At 31.7% G+C, this 14,003-nt stretch overlaps 1 protein-coding gene across 7 annotated transcripts in view; it reads left to right on the top strand.

Annotated features, from left to right (window-relative positions):
- The window catches only part of KaiR1D (Kainate-type ionotropic glutamate receptor subunit 1D), a 429,757-nt gene that overhangs the window by 326,126 nt on the left and 89,628 nt on the right, over positions 1-14,003 (top strand). For all 7 annotated transcript variants that reach the window (XM_087404686.1, XM_087404682.1, XM_087404685.1 and 4 more), the window contains one exon: positions 9,722-9,906. In XM_087404686.1, coding sequence (XP_087260812.1) covers positions 9,722-9,906 — 185 coding nt within the window. The remainder of the gene's footprint in view (positions 1-9,721; positions 9,907-14,003) is intronic.

Here is a 14,003-nt window from a genome sequence, read left to right as displayed (position 1 = left end):
TCTATTTATCGCATATAAATCTCTCTCTCTCTCTCTCTCTCTCTCAAAACATGATTGGAACAGTAAAGCTCATTCCTATTCCTTGATTTAATTCTTTCAATGAATATACATATACAATATAATATATATGTATATTATTTAATTTCTTAAACTCAAAATCCTAAAATATGCAATGTTTGCGCCTGTTAATTTAATAATTTTATTTTTCTTAATGAATACTTAATATAAATGTTTGACAAATCATATTTATATTAATATTAAATACATTAATAAAAAGAGCACAGACATATTAAAAGAAAAAATTTTCATTTTATTAAATGTGTTATTAAAATTATATTAGAATTTAACTTTACTGTCTTCATTCATAGCATTCGTGTCAGCGACGAAAGGGTTAAAGTTACCATGGAAACGTTAAACGAGACGAAATGAAGAAGCAGCCAAGAACGGGCTGCTCAATATCGAGTTACTGAAAGTCAGGAGAACTGCCGAAGTCGTCGCTAAGAATTGCATGAACGACAGCACCATGAGAATAAACCGAGCCCTTTGTAATGTAATTGCATGATAAGGACGAACTTATTCGCAATAACAGAAGAAGGCACGAAAGAGCTAAAGCTTGAATTACCGATAGATTACAATGATCTTGAAATAAGAGATAGAGGAATAAAGAATTACCACTTTTAGATTCTAACAGTATAGCTACGTTATTTGAAAACTCTGCAGATTCTTAATTACATCTTAATTATGGTAACGAAATTCCGCAATATTACACCCTCTCAAAGTCTTATTAATATCATTTAATAGTGTAAGATGGAATATTCTAATCGAAATAATTTAAATTACGTATTGCATCCTTTGACATTGAATTAATGATTTCTCTTACTTCAAAAGTGACACAATTTAAAAAATATAATTTTCGACTTATTACCATGAATGAGTTAATAAAGATTATTTTATTAATCATCAAAAGTAAACTAAACTTAACTTTACAATCCGTTTAAAAACCGATGTACTTGTATTGTTTTCAAGGTTTTCAAGAGAAGTTAAAGCATCACCGATCTCGTAACGCTGACATCTTCCATTCTCATTCTCTACGACTAGTCGCTTTTATCTTCACATCGAAATCGCGCGGCGACGTGATAAAGCGCGTTTCGCACGAGGAAGGGTTCTTTGTTCGATGAGCAATGCATTATTTGTGCGTCTATCGAACTTCATGAGGAGATCTTCTTTCGCATACCGCTTCGACTCGTTCGACGAATCGGTGATAAACGTAAATTCTCTTGCCAAAGTCGGTCCAACCCCAGCGAAGGAAAACCGTGTATTTAATCTTCGGCGGTAATATTATAAATCTGCTCAGAATCTTAAATTAACATAAAATTTTTAGTATATTGGACATCTTGACAAGAACATTTTTTGTGTTTTTACGATAAAGTTAAAAAAAACATGTTTTACAACATTTGATATACACACAATATCAATATCGACAATATCTAGAAAAAGTGTATTAAAATATAAATTAAGCTTTTAAACGATTTAAATAAGAATAAAGATGTATAGGTATTCATGCAGTGCTTTAAGTCATTGTGTCCATGGGCTGAAATATTTCAAGCATTTGGATAAAAAAAATTTTTAGGAATTATTGGAACAACTTAACAATTTTATTTTTCTTAAGATCTTAGGAAATGCATTTATTCAATTCTTTTTAAAATTTCCCGTTCTTAAAATTTTTCGCCCTGGGCTATACCCAACCCATGCCTTAAACATTGTAATCTATGTGCAATAACACGGTTTGCAAAGCAGAAACAGTAATTATAACTCTAACAAGAGTTCTGTTTACTTGTATTTTGGTTGGAAAGGATACAAGTAAGAGTTGAAACTTTCTGTTATTAGTAACTTGACTACTATTGTGAATATGTATGTTTATAATATAAATATATTGCAGATATTTTAAGTAAATATCCACAGTATTTAGTTTATTTAAAATATGAATTACCTTTATCTAAAATTTGAATTATTCTTTTTTCTCTAATTATTATTTTTTTCATAATCATCTTTATAATGCAGATTTAATATATGTGATACACATATATATTTTCAAACACACGTATTTGCAATTTTATCATCATAAGTAGATGTATTAAAAACTTATAACTTATTATTTTATATTCTAATATTTATCACAGATGTATTGTATTTACGATGGCATTGAACAGTTTTGCTTGAGTGCGACAGGAATCGAAACAATCTTATTTATTGTAGTAAAACAGGAATCGGAGACTTTTCAGTTTCACAGTAAAGTAAAATCACGATTTTGCACGTGACGAATTTCAATCGGACAGTTAGATTCCACGTAAGAAAATATTCCTTCAACGATTTCACCCGCATTTCACCCGCTTCTGAATGTAGCAGTTAGTTTCCCGAGAACGGCATTAGGAAGATTAAAGGACAATTCGGTCCTCATTGCGAAGGGATTAAAATCACTCTCGAAGCTCTGCAAGTTTCCTACCTCGTATCTGTACCCTGCCGGTTCTTCTCTTCACCTATCTTGTAGATGTGGTGGATGCAGCATCTAGTAGCATTCGCAATCGCGCGCCGCTGACGAACGAATTAACATAATCCTGCCGCTTTCTCGCTCGCAGAATCGATGAGTACGAATCGGTACGCATCGAATTTCGAGATATGAGCAAAAAGACGATTAATTGGCTCATCGATTTGCTTAGTCTGATTTAATGACCATTTTGGATTAACTACTTTCAAATGATCCGTAAGAGATAGGATTACTTTTACATGATCTATATATGAGGAACAGAATAAAGCGACTGATTAGGAAACGAGTTTTCGATTGTTAAAAAACATGATTTAAATTCGCTTAATTTCCTCGAATAATTCAAGTCAAAAGAATTCGAGTCTGCTAAATGGCTCTTGACTTCTGCGTACAGAAATAGTTTGAAAATTAATTGTTATGCAGACAAAATAAAAAAAAATTTTATTATTGTCTAAAATACGTAGTTATAAGAATAATTATATTGAGAAAAATTTCTAGTTGAAAATTAACGAACCAGTAGATTCCGTGATCATATCAATTAGAATTCCGGTCATTATTATTGGACATCTGATTATTTCAATTAAAATTAAATAGATTTAACTATAAAATTCTAATTTGTTCATTTTTTATTAGAATTCTTATTAATGTACCAGACTCTTTTTTCAGTATTTAAGTAATATTATAAGAATTAAGAAGAGAGAGAGAGGAATGATAGTTATAACAAGTAAGACTATTTCTAAGATTAAAAGTAGAAACGTGTTGCGAATATACGTCTCAGAATTAACAACACCGAAAGAAACATGAACAAGATATATATATATATATATATAAGACCACGCGATATTACCGATATCTTATTCTGATACTGTCTCGAAGTAATGCGGATCGAGGCCGATCGGTTTCGATATCACGTCTCGTGAAAATGTCGAGCTGGACTTTTCGTCCTCAACAAGTCGACAAGAATTCAATAGAACTCAATAGAATTCAATAGAAGCTATAAATGTCTCAGGTGCCGGAAGTATCAAGTCGTAAAACAAAATATCTTATTAACCGCATTGATATCCGGGAACGATTTTTCTCGTGATCTTTATCGTTGATCGTTAAGCTGTGCAATCCAATAAATTTATGAAGAGAGAAAGTAGATTTCGGGAATCTCCCAAGACATTGGGCTTATGTGATCGCATTAACTCAATCTGTTTCATATTTTGCCAGCTCATCCGTAGACTTGCGGATGCATCCGTAGACTTGGAGAAGTTGCGTCAAAGCTAAGTTTCAACTCGCAAATCAAACTTGTCACCCGAAAAATAAGAATTGAAGGTGGATATGTGCCCGCAAGTCAGATTGAGAATATAAATCTAGGAATAAAAAGGAAGTAGAGAAAAGGCATGCAATGTAGATATTGCTATCGAATGCCCTAATCTTGAATAAGGAAGAAGCAAGAGAGAGAGAGAGAGAGAGAGAGAGAGAGAGAGAGAGAGAGAGAGAAAGAGAGAGAGAGAGAGAATTTCATTCCAAAGAAGGAGAAAAGAGTACGAAATTATGGCTTGTGGCCACCAAACGTATTGAAATATTTGAATGAAACTGACGAGGAAAAGCCCCAAGAGAATAGAAACATATCACTTTCCTAAGGACAGATAGTAAGAATGTCGACTGTGCAACATCAAGGAAATAGCAAGAAAAACGAGAGAATTGCATATATAAGATATTTTAGGAGTCATACATTAATAATACTAGACAAAGAAATCTTACACTTTGATTATGTTATAAATTTAAGTCCAAATTAAAATATGAAGTAAATAAAAATATGAAGTTTTTTATGTAATCATTTTTTATATCTTTTTATTATTTTCGTAAGGATTATTTTTCACATAAAACTTTTAAAATATTTTAAAATTTGGCTATTTAGATTTTTAATCTTTTTTAAGAATTAAATATATTTATTTGTTATTCGTGTTAAAGATTTATTATTTAAAAGTGTATGATACATTAATATTCCGAAGTCGTATTTTATTTATTTCACAAAAGAGAGAACACATTAAAATTAATGCTATTATGTTATTATTATTTATAAAACAGTTATAACAAAAAATTTAAACTTAGGTTTTTTCATTATTATTTTTTATCTAAATGAACATATATAAGAGTTTGATACAATTTTATATACGTTTCTATCGCTTTAATAAAAAGGAAATAAAATGTCATTAATACATATAAAGTGTCATTATCACGACACCAGTTAGTGGTTTGGAGGTGAAGGATGAAATTACAGTCGACAATGAACAGGCACGATCAAGGTTCGTATAGAAGGACCCGAGAAGGGAGGAAGAGAGAATCGCAGGATTAGATATTACTCGGTGCCGGGGTCGCTCACCAACTGGCTTTGATATATTACCGAGTGATAATCCTATCTGTGCACAAAGCCAGGACACAATGATACAACCAAAGCAACTGGATGCCATGTCAACTCCATTGCACTTACAATATGTATCCAGCTGCCTGCCAGTGAGAGCACGAGTTGTGTCTAAGATGCTTATAGAGCATAGAAGTAAACACTGTACTACACACTCTAACGTCTGACAAGAACCGAAGATGGAAATCCATGTTACCGAAGAATGGTCAGCAACTTTGTCAGGAATGATTGCAATGCGACGCAATATTATCTCTAGCAATGCGTAAATATACGATAAAAATGTAATAATGTGAATACAGTAATATAACATAAAAAGTAACCCTAGACTTTCAGTATTGTGTACGTTCTAAAATGAAGAAAACTATCGTTATACTTTTTTTGGTTCTTGTTTTATTTTTTAAATAACTATTAGTAATTGTATGCAACAGTGCAAGTTAATAAACAAATAATGTATAAAATTTTACGTTTTGTTGACCAAAATAAAATGTTTTTAAAAACATTAAAATACAAATTAACCGTATATATTTTTCTAGTACTTATAATATTACTCTATTAATCATTTATTATGATTTTCCATTTCTAATTAATTGTGGATTGGCTTGAGAAAGAAAATTAATGATATAAAATATAAAGTTTTATAAAAAACATTTTATATTATATTTTATGCTATATATTATTATTTACATGCACACATATTGTAAAATTATAATATTTTCTGAACAACATTTTTGAGAGTCAAAAACATCCACTTAAACGATAATATGATGTATTTTATGATACAGAAATAAAATTTAAATATATACGGGGAAAAAAACAAAAACACGCTTCAATTTACATTTTATCTCTTCACTTTTTGATAATTTTATTACAATTTGTAATCATATTTAAATTGAAAAAACTGAAAAAAATTTTAAATTTTGTTTTTGATGAACTTGTTTTCTCCGAATGCATATTGTGTGATAGAATTTTAAACATACATAAAAACAGAACGTACATAAAAAATTAGTTTTTTAAGCATTAAAAAAAATTAGTTTTTTAAACATTAAAAATCTAAGACACAAAAAACATATATCAGAAAGAAAATTTAAAAAATGTCGTAATTTAAGTAAGTTACATTCGCTAATAAACTTATTATAACACAATTTAAATTATTATATTAATTTAATTCTGTTATTATTATAAATTTATGTTGTCATTTATTCTCAAATTATATACGACGTTAGATCTTAAATATAGATTCGAAATATGTGATGCAAAAGGATGATTATACAAAAATAATAGAATAAATCTATACATCTCGAGAAAAATAGCTTGGAAAAGTAATGAAGTTTATATGCTTAATTAAAATTTCACCTTTAACAATTAAATTTTGCTATAAATCATTATAAATTAATTATGAATCTATATATGCTTGTATAGTATGATTCAGTTTTCCAATACCTGTTTACGTTTATTTTGTTGAATTGACAGCACGATCGATATGCAAAGTTCTCTCAATTCATTTCCATCGCACAACCTGCATCTCAAAGCGATCAAAAGACGAACGCGCGTATTGCTCGTGGGCAACAATGTAGCTCGAATTGATTCTGGGCCCACCTCGAGAAAGAGATTGTCGAGACCTCAAGCGTGCTGTGACCAACTGGAGGAAAAAAAAAAGAAAAAGAGAAAAAAACCGGAGTTCTCGATATACGTACCGATGTATATGGTTGTTCGCGAAGCGCCCCGAGGCCACCCGACGAAATTGCATTCGGAATTTCAATATAGCGCATATCATATTTCAACCTTAAAACGCCGCCAGCGCTGTCCGGGTATTACTTTGAGGTTCCTATATCCGTAGAAACCGACTTTGTCCACCGATTATAGAGATTCTGACTGCGGTAAGGTATACGGATTTGAAATACGAGGGGAAAAAAACCGAGAGATGCGCAACCATCCCCAAGTTCTCTCTCTCTTTCTCTCTCCCCCTCCCCCCCTCTCTCTCTCATTCCTTCTCTAACACGATCTTTTCGTCAGAGTGGAGCCAGCCTGTAAGAGACATTAGATGGTTTTCGCTTGGAATAAATAATCAAAAGGTAATTCTGAATTAAAGCTGGCCTGGTGACTTACTGGTGCTTGTATGCTCAATTGCGATTCAGATGTTGCTCTTTTTCAAAGCGATTTAATCAAATTTTCAGAAAAGTCGGTGCTATTAATATATATTCGCCGGAAGGCGCGTGAGTTTCTCTCAGTTCCAAATTCTTTCTCAGATTTGGAGATGATTCTGGCTTAGTGAAACATTAATAAGAAGATCGAATTATCTTTGAACTTAAAGTTTGTTTACAGGAAATGGAAATTTATATTCTGTTTAGTAAGTTTTAAATTGTTTATTATACAAACTCTGAAAACTTTATTAGTTACTATTTAACGTTGCTAACAATGAGTTTTGTTATCTTTGAATTTTATATGTTATCTCTATAATATTAAGCCTCTTTCCTAAAAGAATAGATATTTCATTATATAATTTACTATCATTAAAAATATTGTAGAAAAAAGTATTTAATGTTAAAAATTAAAAAGAATTATATGTTAATAATGAGAATAATAATACTGCAAATTTTTATTACAAATTGATTCTAAACTTATTAAGTTCTAATGAAATGTATTATTTTTTATATTATTTTTAATATTATTTTATATCTCACATTACATTACTTTATATCGATTTACAAATTACAATAAATTATTATTATTAAATGCATTTTTGGTTCCTTTTTCATATATACACATATATATAATAAATAATTATAAAAATCTTATGAAAAAAATAGTACAATTTTTAGGTATAACCGATAATTAATGAGATATATTGGAGAAAAAGATTCTTTTAAATAAAATACTATTCTCAGTTATGTAAAAAATATAATTATTAGTAGCAATGACATGCTTGATTATGAACCGATTATACTTTTAAAGCGTGGTCTTCTTTTTCTTTCGTCGTATATGTTGGAGAAAAGGAATAATTATCTCGCGGTTCAAATCAGAGGAGAGAAAGACGAGAAAAATTAATGTCAGTTCGTTAGAATGGTTTGTACTCACATCACAGAATTTAATTATCAGTATGAGTAAAAGTAAATGGCAGCTACAAGAAAAATGTCGATTTAACGAAGGCACAATCGTATCACTATCGTAACGATGTTCGTCGTTAGATGAGACCTTTTAAGCAACTTTCACGTATACGACGATCTGTAGAAACGACGATAATGGTCAAAAAATATATTTTATTGATATTTGTTTTGTAGATATTTGTTTTGTTTTTATTCTTTTTTTATTAATGAAAGGTATCATAAACGAGTTCCAAAGCAATCTTCCGCCAAGTACTCGGCGGAGCGCCGAGACAATTTTCTTCTAAAGTTTACCCGCTTGCGCTTATCGAGAGAGGAGTTGCACGAGCAAAAAATTCTTATTATGACTTATCCACGATCGTCTACTCTGATCTGAGATACTTTGGATAAACCAAGATGAGCTAGAATCGACGATGACGAAATTGGATAACTGCGATGTTGTAATTGAAGGAAATGCAACTTGAGAACGCGGATTTCCTGCAAAACAGCAATGCTGTTCTTTTTATACTATAAAGATTATGTATATATAAAAGAATGGAAACGAATTTGATATGCTAGCTCGAGAGAAACAAGAAACTCGCGATATTCGATAGATGTTTGGCATGGTGATTTATCGTCATTGTCATCGGAAAAGAAGAGAAGGGCATTGTATTGAAATGGCATTTGATCAATCTGAACGAAACCATGTCATAGGTAATAAAAACATTTATTCGCTAAATGAAATTGGGAGTGAATGGGAGAGATTGACAGGGGTTTATGCATCGAGCCAGTGCAAGATCCCGGCGGATTGCGAGATCGTGGCTCAGAACGTTTCGCTAATACCAAGTCGTTTATCACAACTGGCGAATGGAGAGCTCGTGAGATCGCGAGATCGTCCGACAAGCTGCACGCGGTGTTACGCTACTAAGTTTACCTGAGTTACGGTGATTAATCGATAATAGGTTCCATATGATACGGACGGTACGTTGTCGATGTGCGAAACGACCTTAATCACATTAGTTAATGGTGACATGATCGATATATTATGATGGGACAGGTCATTCCGTTTCGTTCAGCTTAACATTACAGTACACGGCCCCTGGCGTTCACGTCATGCTTATCTTGCTCGCATATCTGCTATTACGCTCGCATCTACATATACATTATCATAATAGAAGCGAGCTGACTAATTAATCGATCCATGTGCCACCTCCCAATTTCAACTTGCGCAGACAAACTGACACTGTGCGTTTCATATTTATGGTCGTAGGATGAGTTACAAAACGAATTATTCTAATACCTACACAGATAAATGTCAATATATTTATATTTACACTTTGCTAAAAAAATCTGTCTGCTTTATGCAGTAAACACAATGATACTGTAAAACATAAAATATAAGATTTACAAAAATGAATGCATATTTGTCACATTTGTTCGAATAAATAAATTTGAAAATAGGAGATGAAAGTTATATATGGAAAAATATTATATATAATCTTATCGGAAATAATTATGTTTCGCTATTTATATAGCTTTTTTTGTCCTTTTATTGAGAAAATTGCTAAATGACTTGGATGACTAAAAATAGAATGCCGATGATATATTTTTTGATATAAGAAATTCTATATTTTCGCATTTTAACAACAATTCTTACTGATCGCATTTATACCTTGACGTTTGTTACAGTGTGCCATCTACTGCGAGGCGGCGTGGCAGCGATTTTTGGACCGCAGAGCGCACATACGGCATCTCATGTGCAGAGCATTTGCGACACCATGGAAATTCCGCATTTGGAGACACGTTGGGACTATCGGCTTAGACGGCAGAGCTGCCTCGTCAACCTCTATCCTCATCCCACTACTTTGTCCAAGGTACGTATACACAAACTTTAGCCAGAATAATAGCCTCATTAAAGCTGGTACTCATCGCGCAAAATCTGCCTTCGTGACCTTTCTCTTCACGGATTTCTTGCCTCTCATAGCTGTTTTACCTCTACCTTCATCGACGAGCAAACATGGCCCTTTTAGATTGTGGGATTAACGGTTGTCGCTCTAATCAAGGTAATTTCAACATTTCGTGCTTCTCATTTTACATTGCATTGTAATTATAATTGGAGTAGCGAAAAAAATGAATGAAGTCTAGAAAAACATAAAATTTTTAATAGAAAAAGAACGTACTATTAAAAAATTATTTATTAGTAATACTATATTGTAGGCGTTTTTTAGGATTTCTTTTTTCTTATTTTAATTTATTTACAAAATTTAGAAAAAAAGAATATGATTAAGATTATTGATTAGTTTTTACATTCAGTCAAAAGATTATATCGATTTCGCATTTTATGTTACATTTTATGTAATTATAATTAGAGGAGTAAAAAAAAAAGAAATATCAAAGTCTAGAAAAATATTATATTTTTAGTAGAAGTAAAAGATACAATAAATATATATCACAATATCATAAAATTGTATTTCAGAAAATTATAAAGCTGTATTTTAGAAGTTTGAAGTTTTCTTTTCTTGTTAATTAATTAAAAATGTAATTGAAACCATTGAGAAACTCAAGTAATTTTCAGCTGAAAGATTATATTGGTTTCACATTTTCATCACGATATAGTACAGAAGATCGCTTTCGCGACCAAGGTGCATTTGCTGTTACATTCAGTTGTATCTGTATGCATCGGGTGCTATACCCACAGTGCGGTAGTTCTGAACTTAACGCAAAAGAACTAAAACTTTTTGAATTTCTCTTAATAAGCGCGAAGTTTCGTGAAGGGGGTGCGGCTGAAAGCTCCGGTCGCGAGATTGTATAGCTCTCGGGCTTTTTGGGTTAACGAGAGTTCTCGCTCTTTCTCTTCGTTTCCTCTCCTTTTTTCCATCTTCCCTGTCTCTCTTCTTCTCCCTCCCCCCTCTCTCTCTCTTTCTCTCTCTCTCTCTCAGTCTATCTGTCTATCCGTCTCTTTGCTTGTTGTTTCATGAATTCTTGCAACTCTTTCGCTTTTTCAATATTTGTCATTCGCGAACACCTGCACCTTGCGACACTACGCTCTTTCTTTTTTACTCGTTTCACATCCTCTCAATATTTGCCGCTAGATTTGTTCTCTATTCTCGAAAACGTTTTGTTTATTCTCTGTATAGGATGTGGTGAAATCTTGCTCATCGCCCATCACCGAGTTTTCTTTTATTTTCGAAAGGGTTCACGAAAATAAACAGAAAATAAATATCCGCGACTACGAAGCGTTTTACGCTTCAAACGAGAGAACATTCGTGAGAAAGTCAATAAATCCGTCGCTGCGGGCGAACAAAACGCACAAGCATGTCGCAAAGAAAAGTATAAAAGCTAGCGAAAATGAAATTTTCTTTTGACGTACACATCAGAAAACAATTGCACTTTATTTGTATCTTAAATATATATCTAATGTAATGTAGATGTATCTACAAAAGGATGATTTCTACGTAAATATTATACTAAATGTGGCATTAAAATTTTATTGACTGTATTAGAAACCTAGCGTTTAACAATTTTTAGAGATTCATAGAAAATGAAACATAATCAATAGATAGAATTATTTCTACGTGATGGATTTCCTGAAGTTCTTTACGGATTTCGTGAAATATTAATGACTAGATAATAATTTACGGTCGCGTAGGTTGACTTTGACATTCTCGATCAAAGGGCTTTCAGCAATGGCACAGAGGACACAATTTAAAAGCCACTGCATACCTAAAGCTATTTGCTCTTTCCTCTTGCTTTCTCTCTCTCTCTCTCTCTCTCTCTCTCTCTCTCTCTCTGTCTCTCTCTCTCTCTCTCTCTCTCTCGTCAGAGTAAGAATTTCAATTAGAATCTTCAGAATCTATTTGTCGCGTGTGTGTCGCATCATCAAGCTTTGATTTGATAAAATCACCAACTTCAATATTGCTATTCTATAATAGTACTTTAAAATATTCTGATAAACTTATAATCACTATAACAATTTTAATTAACACATCTATTCATATAAATCTGGCACATGTTTTTGCTTTAATAGATTTCGTGATATATCTGGTTTACGTATATATTTGGTAAAATGTTTGAATGTAAGATTGTTATAAACAAATATATAAATGTTACGTAAGGAAATAAAAATAATATTCTAATATACTCCAATAAAAAAATAATGAAAGGAATTTCTAGAAAAATTTTTTATCTACGTGTAAGAAATCAATTTACTATACAAACATTCAGAACTTTTTTTTTTTTTTTGATTTAAAATAATTATCTAAACGCAATTTGAAGTCTAAACTAGTACAACGATGATTGAAAAAGACGCACGTTTTTTATTAAAATGTTTATTAAAATTTGTTCTAGAGTTTAATTTCTTAATTTATAAAATCCGTTGTTTACACAACAAGATGTGTACATACAAGAGAGATTGAAAACATAAAGAGAGAGGAGGAACATTTAATAAGTTTTCGCATTGTGAAAGTGATAAACATCAGGTTTTCTCAGTCTCAGATTTCCATTGTGAGTCTAGTAAACCGGAGGGAAGTAGCTTACGTCGTCAGTTATTTCACGGTGTTAGAGCAGGGTTGGTTTTCTCTCGCCCGAGTTCTTTCCTCGGCGGAGTCCTGCCATTTCCAACGGCGAAAATGCAAAATTCACTAGGAGAGCAGCGGCGTCCTGATTAGAGTACTCGACGAAGGAAAAGGAAAATCCAAAAAAGACAGCGGAGGTAGGTGAACGTTGGCGTCGATTCCGTCAAACGAGCGACAGCCTCATTCAGTCAACCCAACGACGGAAATATTTTACTTTCCGGTACCATCTTATGCGTAGTTCAAAGGAACCGAAGGCGATTGCAAGGAGTAGAAAAATGAAATAAAAAGGAGCACAACCAGTGAGTCTCTTTGATTCGCATTGGTTGAACTGTGGAGATAACTAATACTCTTCGCACCGTGATTTTCCGCAAAATGGCAACAAATTACTGTCGCAAAATGCATATTATTTCAGATGATAAAATAAAAAGAAGCAATTCTTATTTATAAAAAGTATCAACTGCAAGAAAATTACGTCAATTACTTTTACGTAAACCATAACTTATTTATTAATTAAATTTTTTAAATTATTGGAATATTATAATTGCATTATATAACATAAAATAAACATTTATTTAAATGAAAAATATTATTTTTATATGGATTATCTTTAGAACATAGAAAAAAAACCAATTACTATTTTATTTGAAATAATTAATAGAAATAATTATTATCAATTTCATTTATTTACGGCGCCTGAAAAATAACGTTCTTCCTACATGTATTATTGTAATTAATATCATCATATGCCTTGAATTGGTGATCGAATTGCTAAGATGTTCATGGAATTTGGAAAATCTAGACTGAGATAATATTTTTCAATAAATTATTTATTTATTGCTTTAAAGACGCTTAACATCAATAATATTAAATTGCTTGTCAATTTAATTTGTGATATTACATACTCCAATTTTAGTCTAAGACTGTAGGTCTGTTTATTATTTCTGTACTTCTGAACTGGTGCACACGGTGCAATAAATTGAAATGAAACAAATATTTATTTAATTTTAACTTATTGTGTTCAAAGAGAGCAGGAATAAAAGACAGACCTTGTGTTTCAAGAGCGATAAATAATCAGTGCACAGTTTGAACTGGAAATTGTAAAACACACATATACGTATATTATTAGACACTAAGATTCGCCTTGATCGAATATGGTACTCTCCGCCTTCTTCATTTATTTTTGTTGAACAATTATTGTCACTGCAATTTTGTGATAAAAATTGCAAAATATGGTCTAAATAATATAACTTTTAACCTTTTTTTGTATTTTATAAATATACTAAATCCCTCATCAGTAAAAATTATGTTGATAAAGCGACATTACTTCAGTATACAATACACACATAAGAAACACTTTTAATAGTTTTCTATGAAAATAATGCTACATTAAAAGTTGC

This window comes from Acromyrmex echinatior, chromosome 3, assembly GCF_024713525.1.
Source record: "Acromyrmex echinatior isolate Ae372 chromosome 3, ASM2471352v2, whole genome shotgun sequence".
Taxonomy (NCBI): domain Eukaryota; kingdom Metazoa; phylum Arthropoda; class Insecta; order Hymenoptera; family Formicidae; genus Acromyrmex; species Acromyrmex echinatior.
This window is presented reverse-complemented; position numbering and strand designations above follow the sequence as displayed.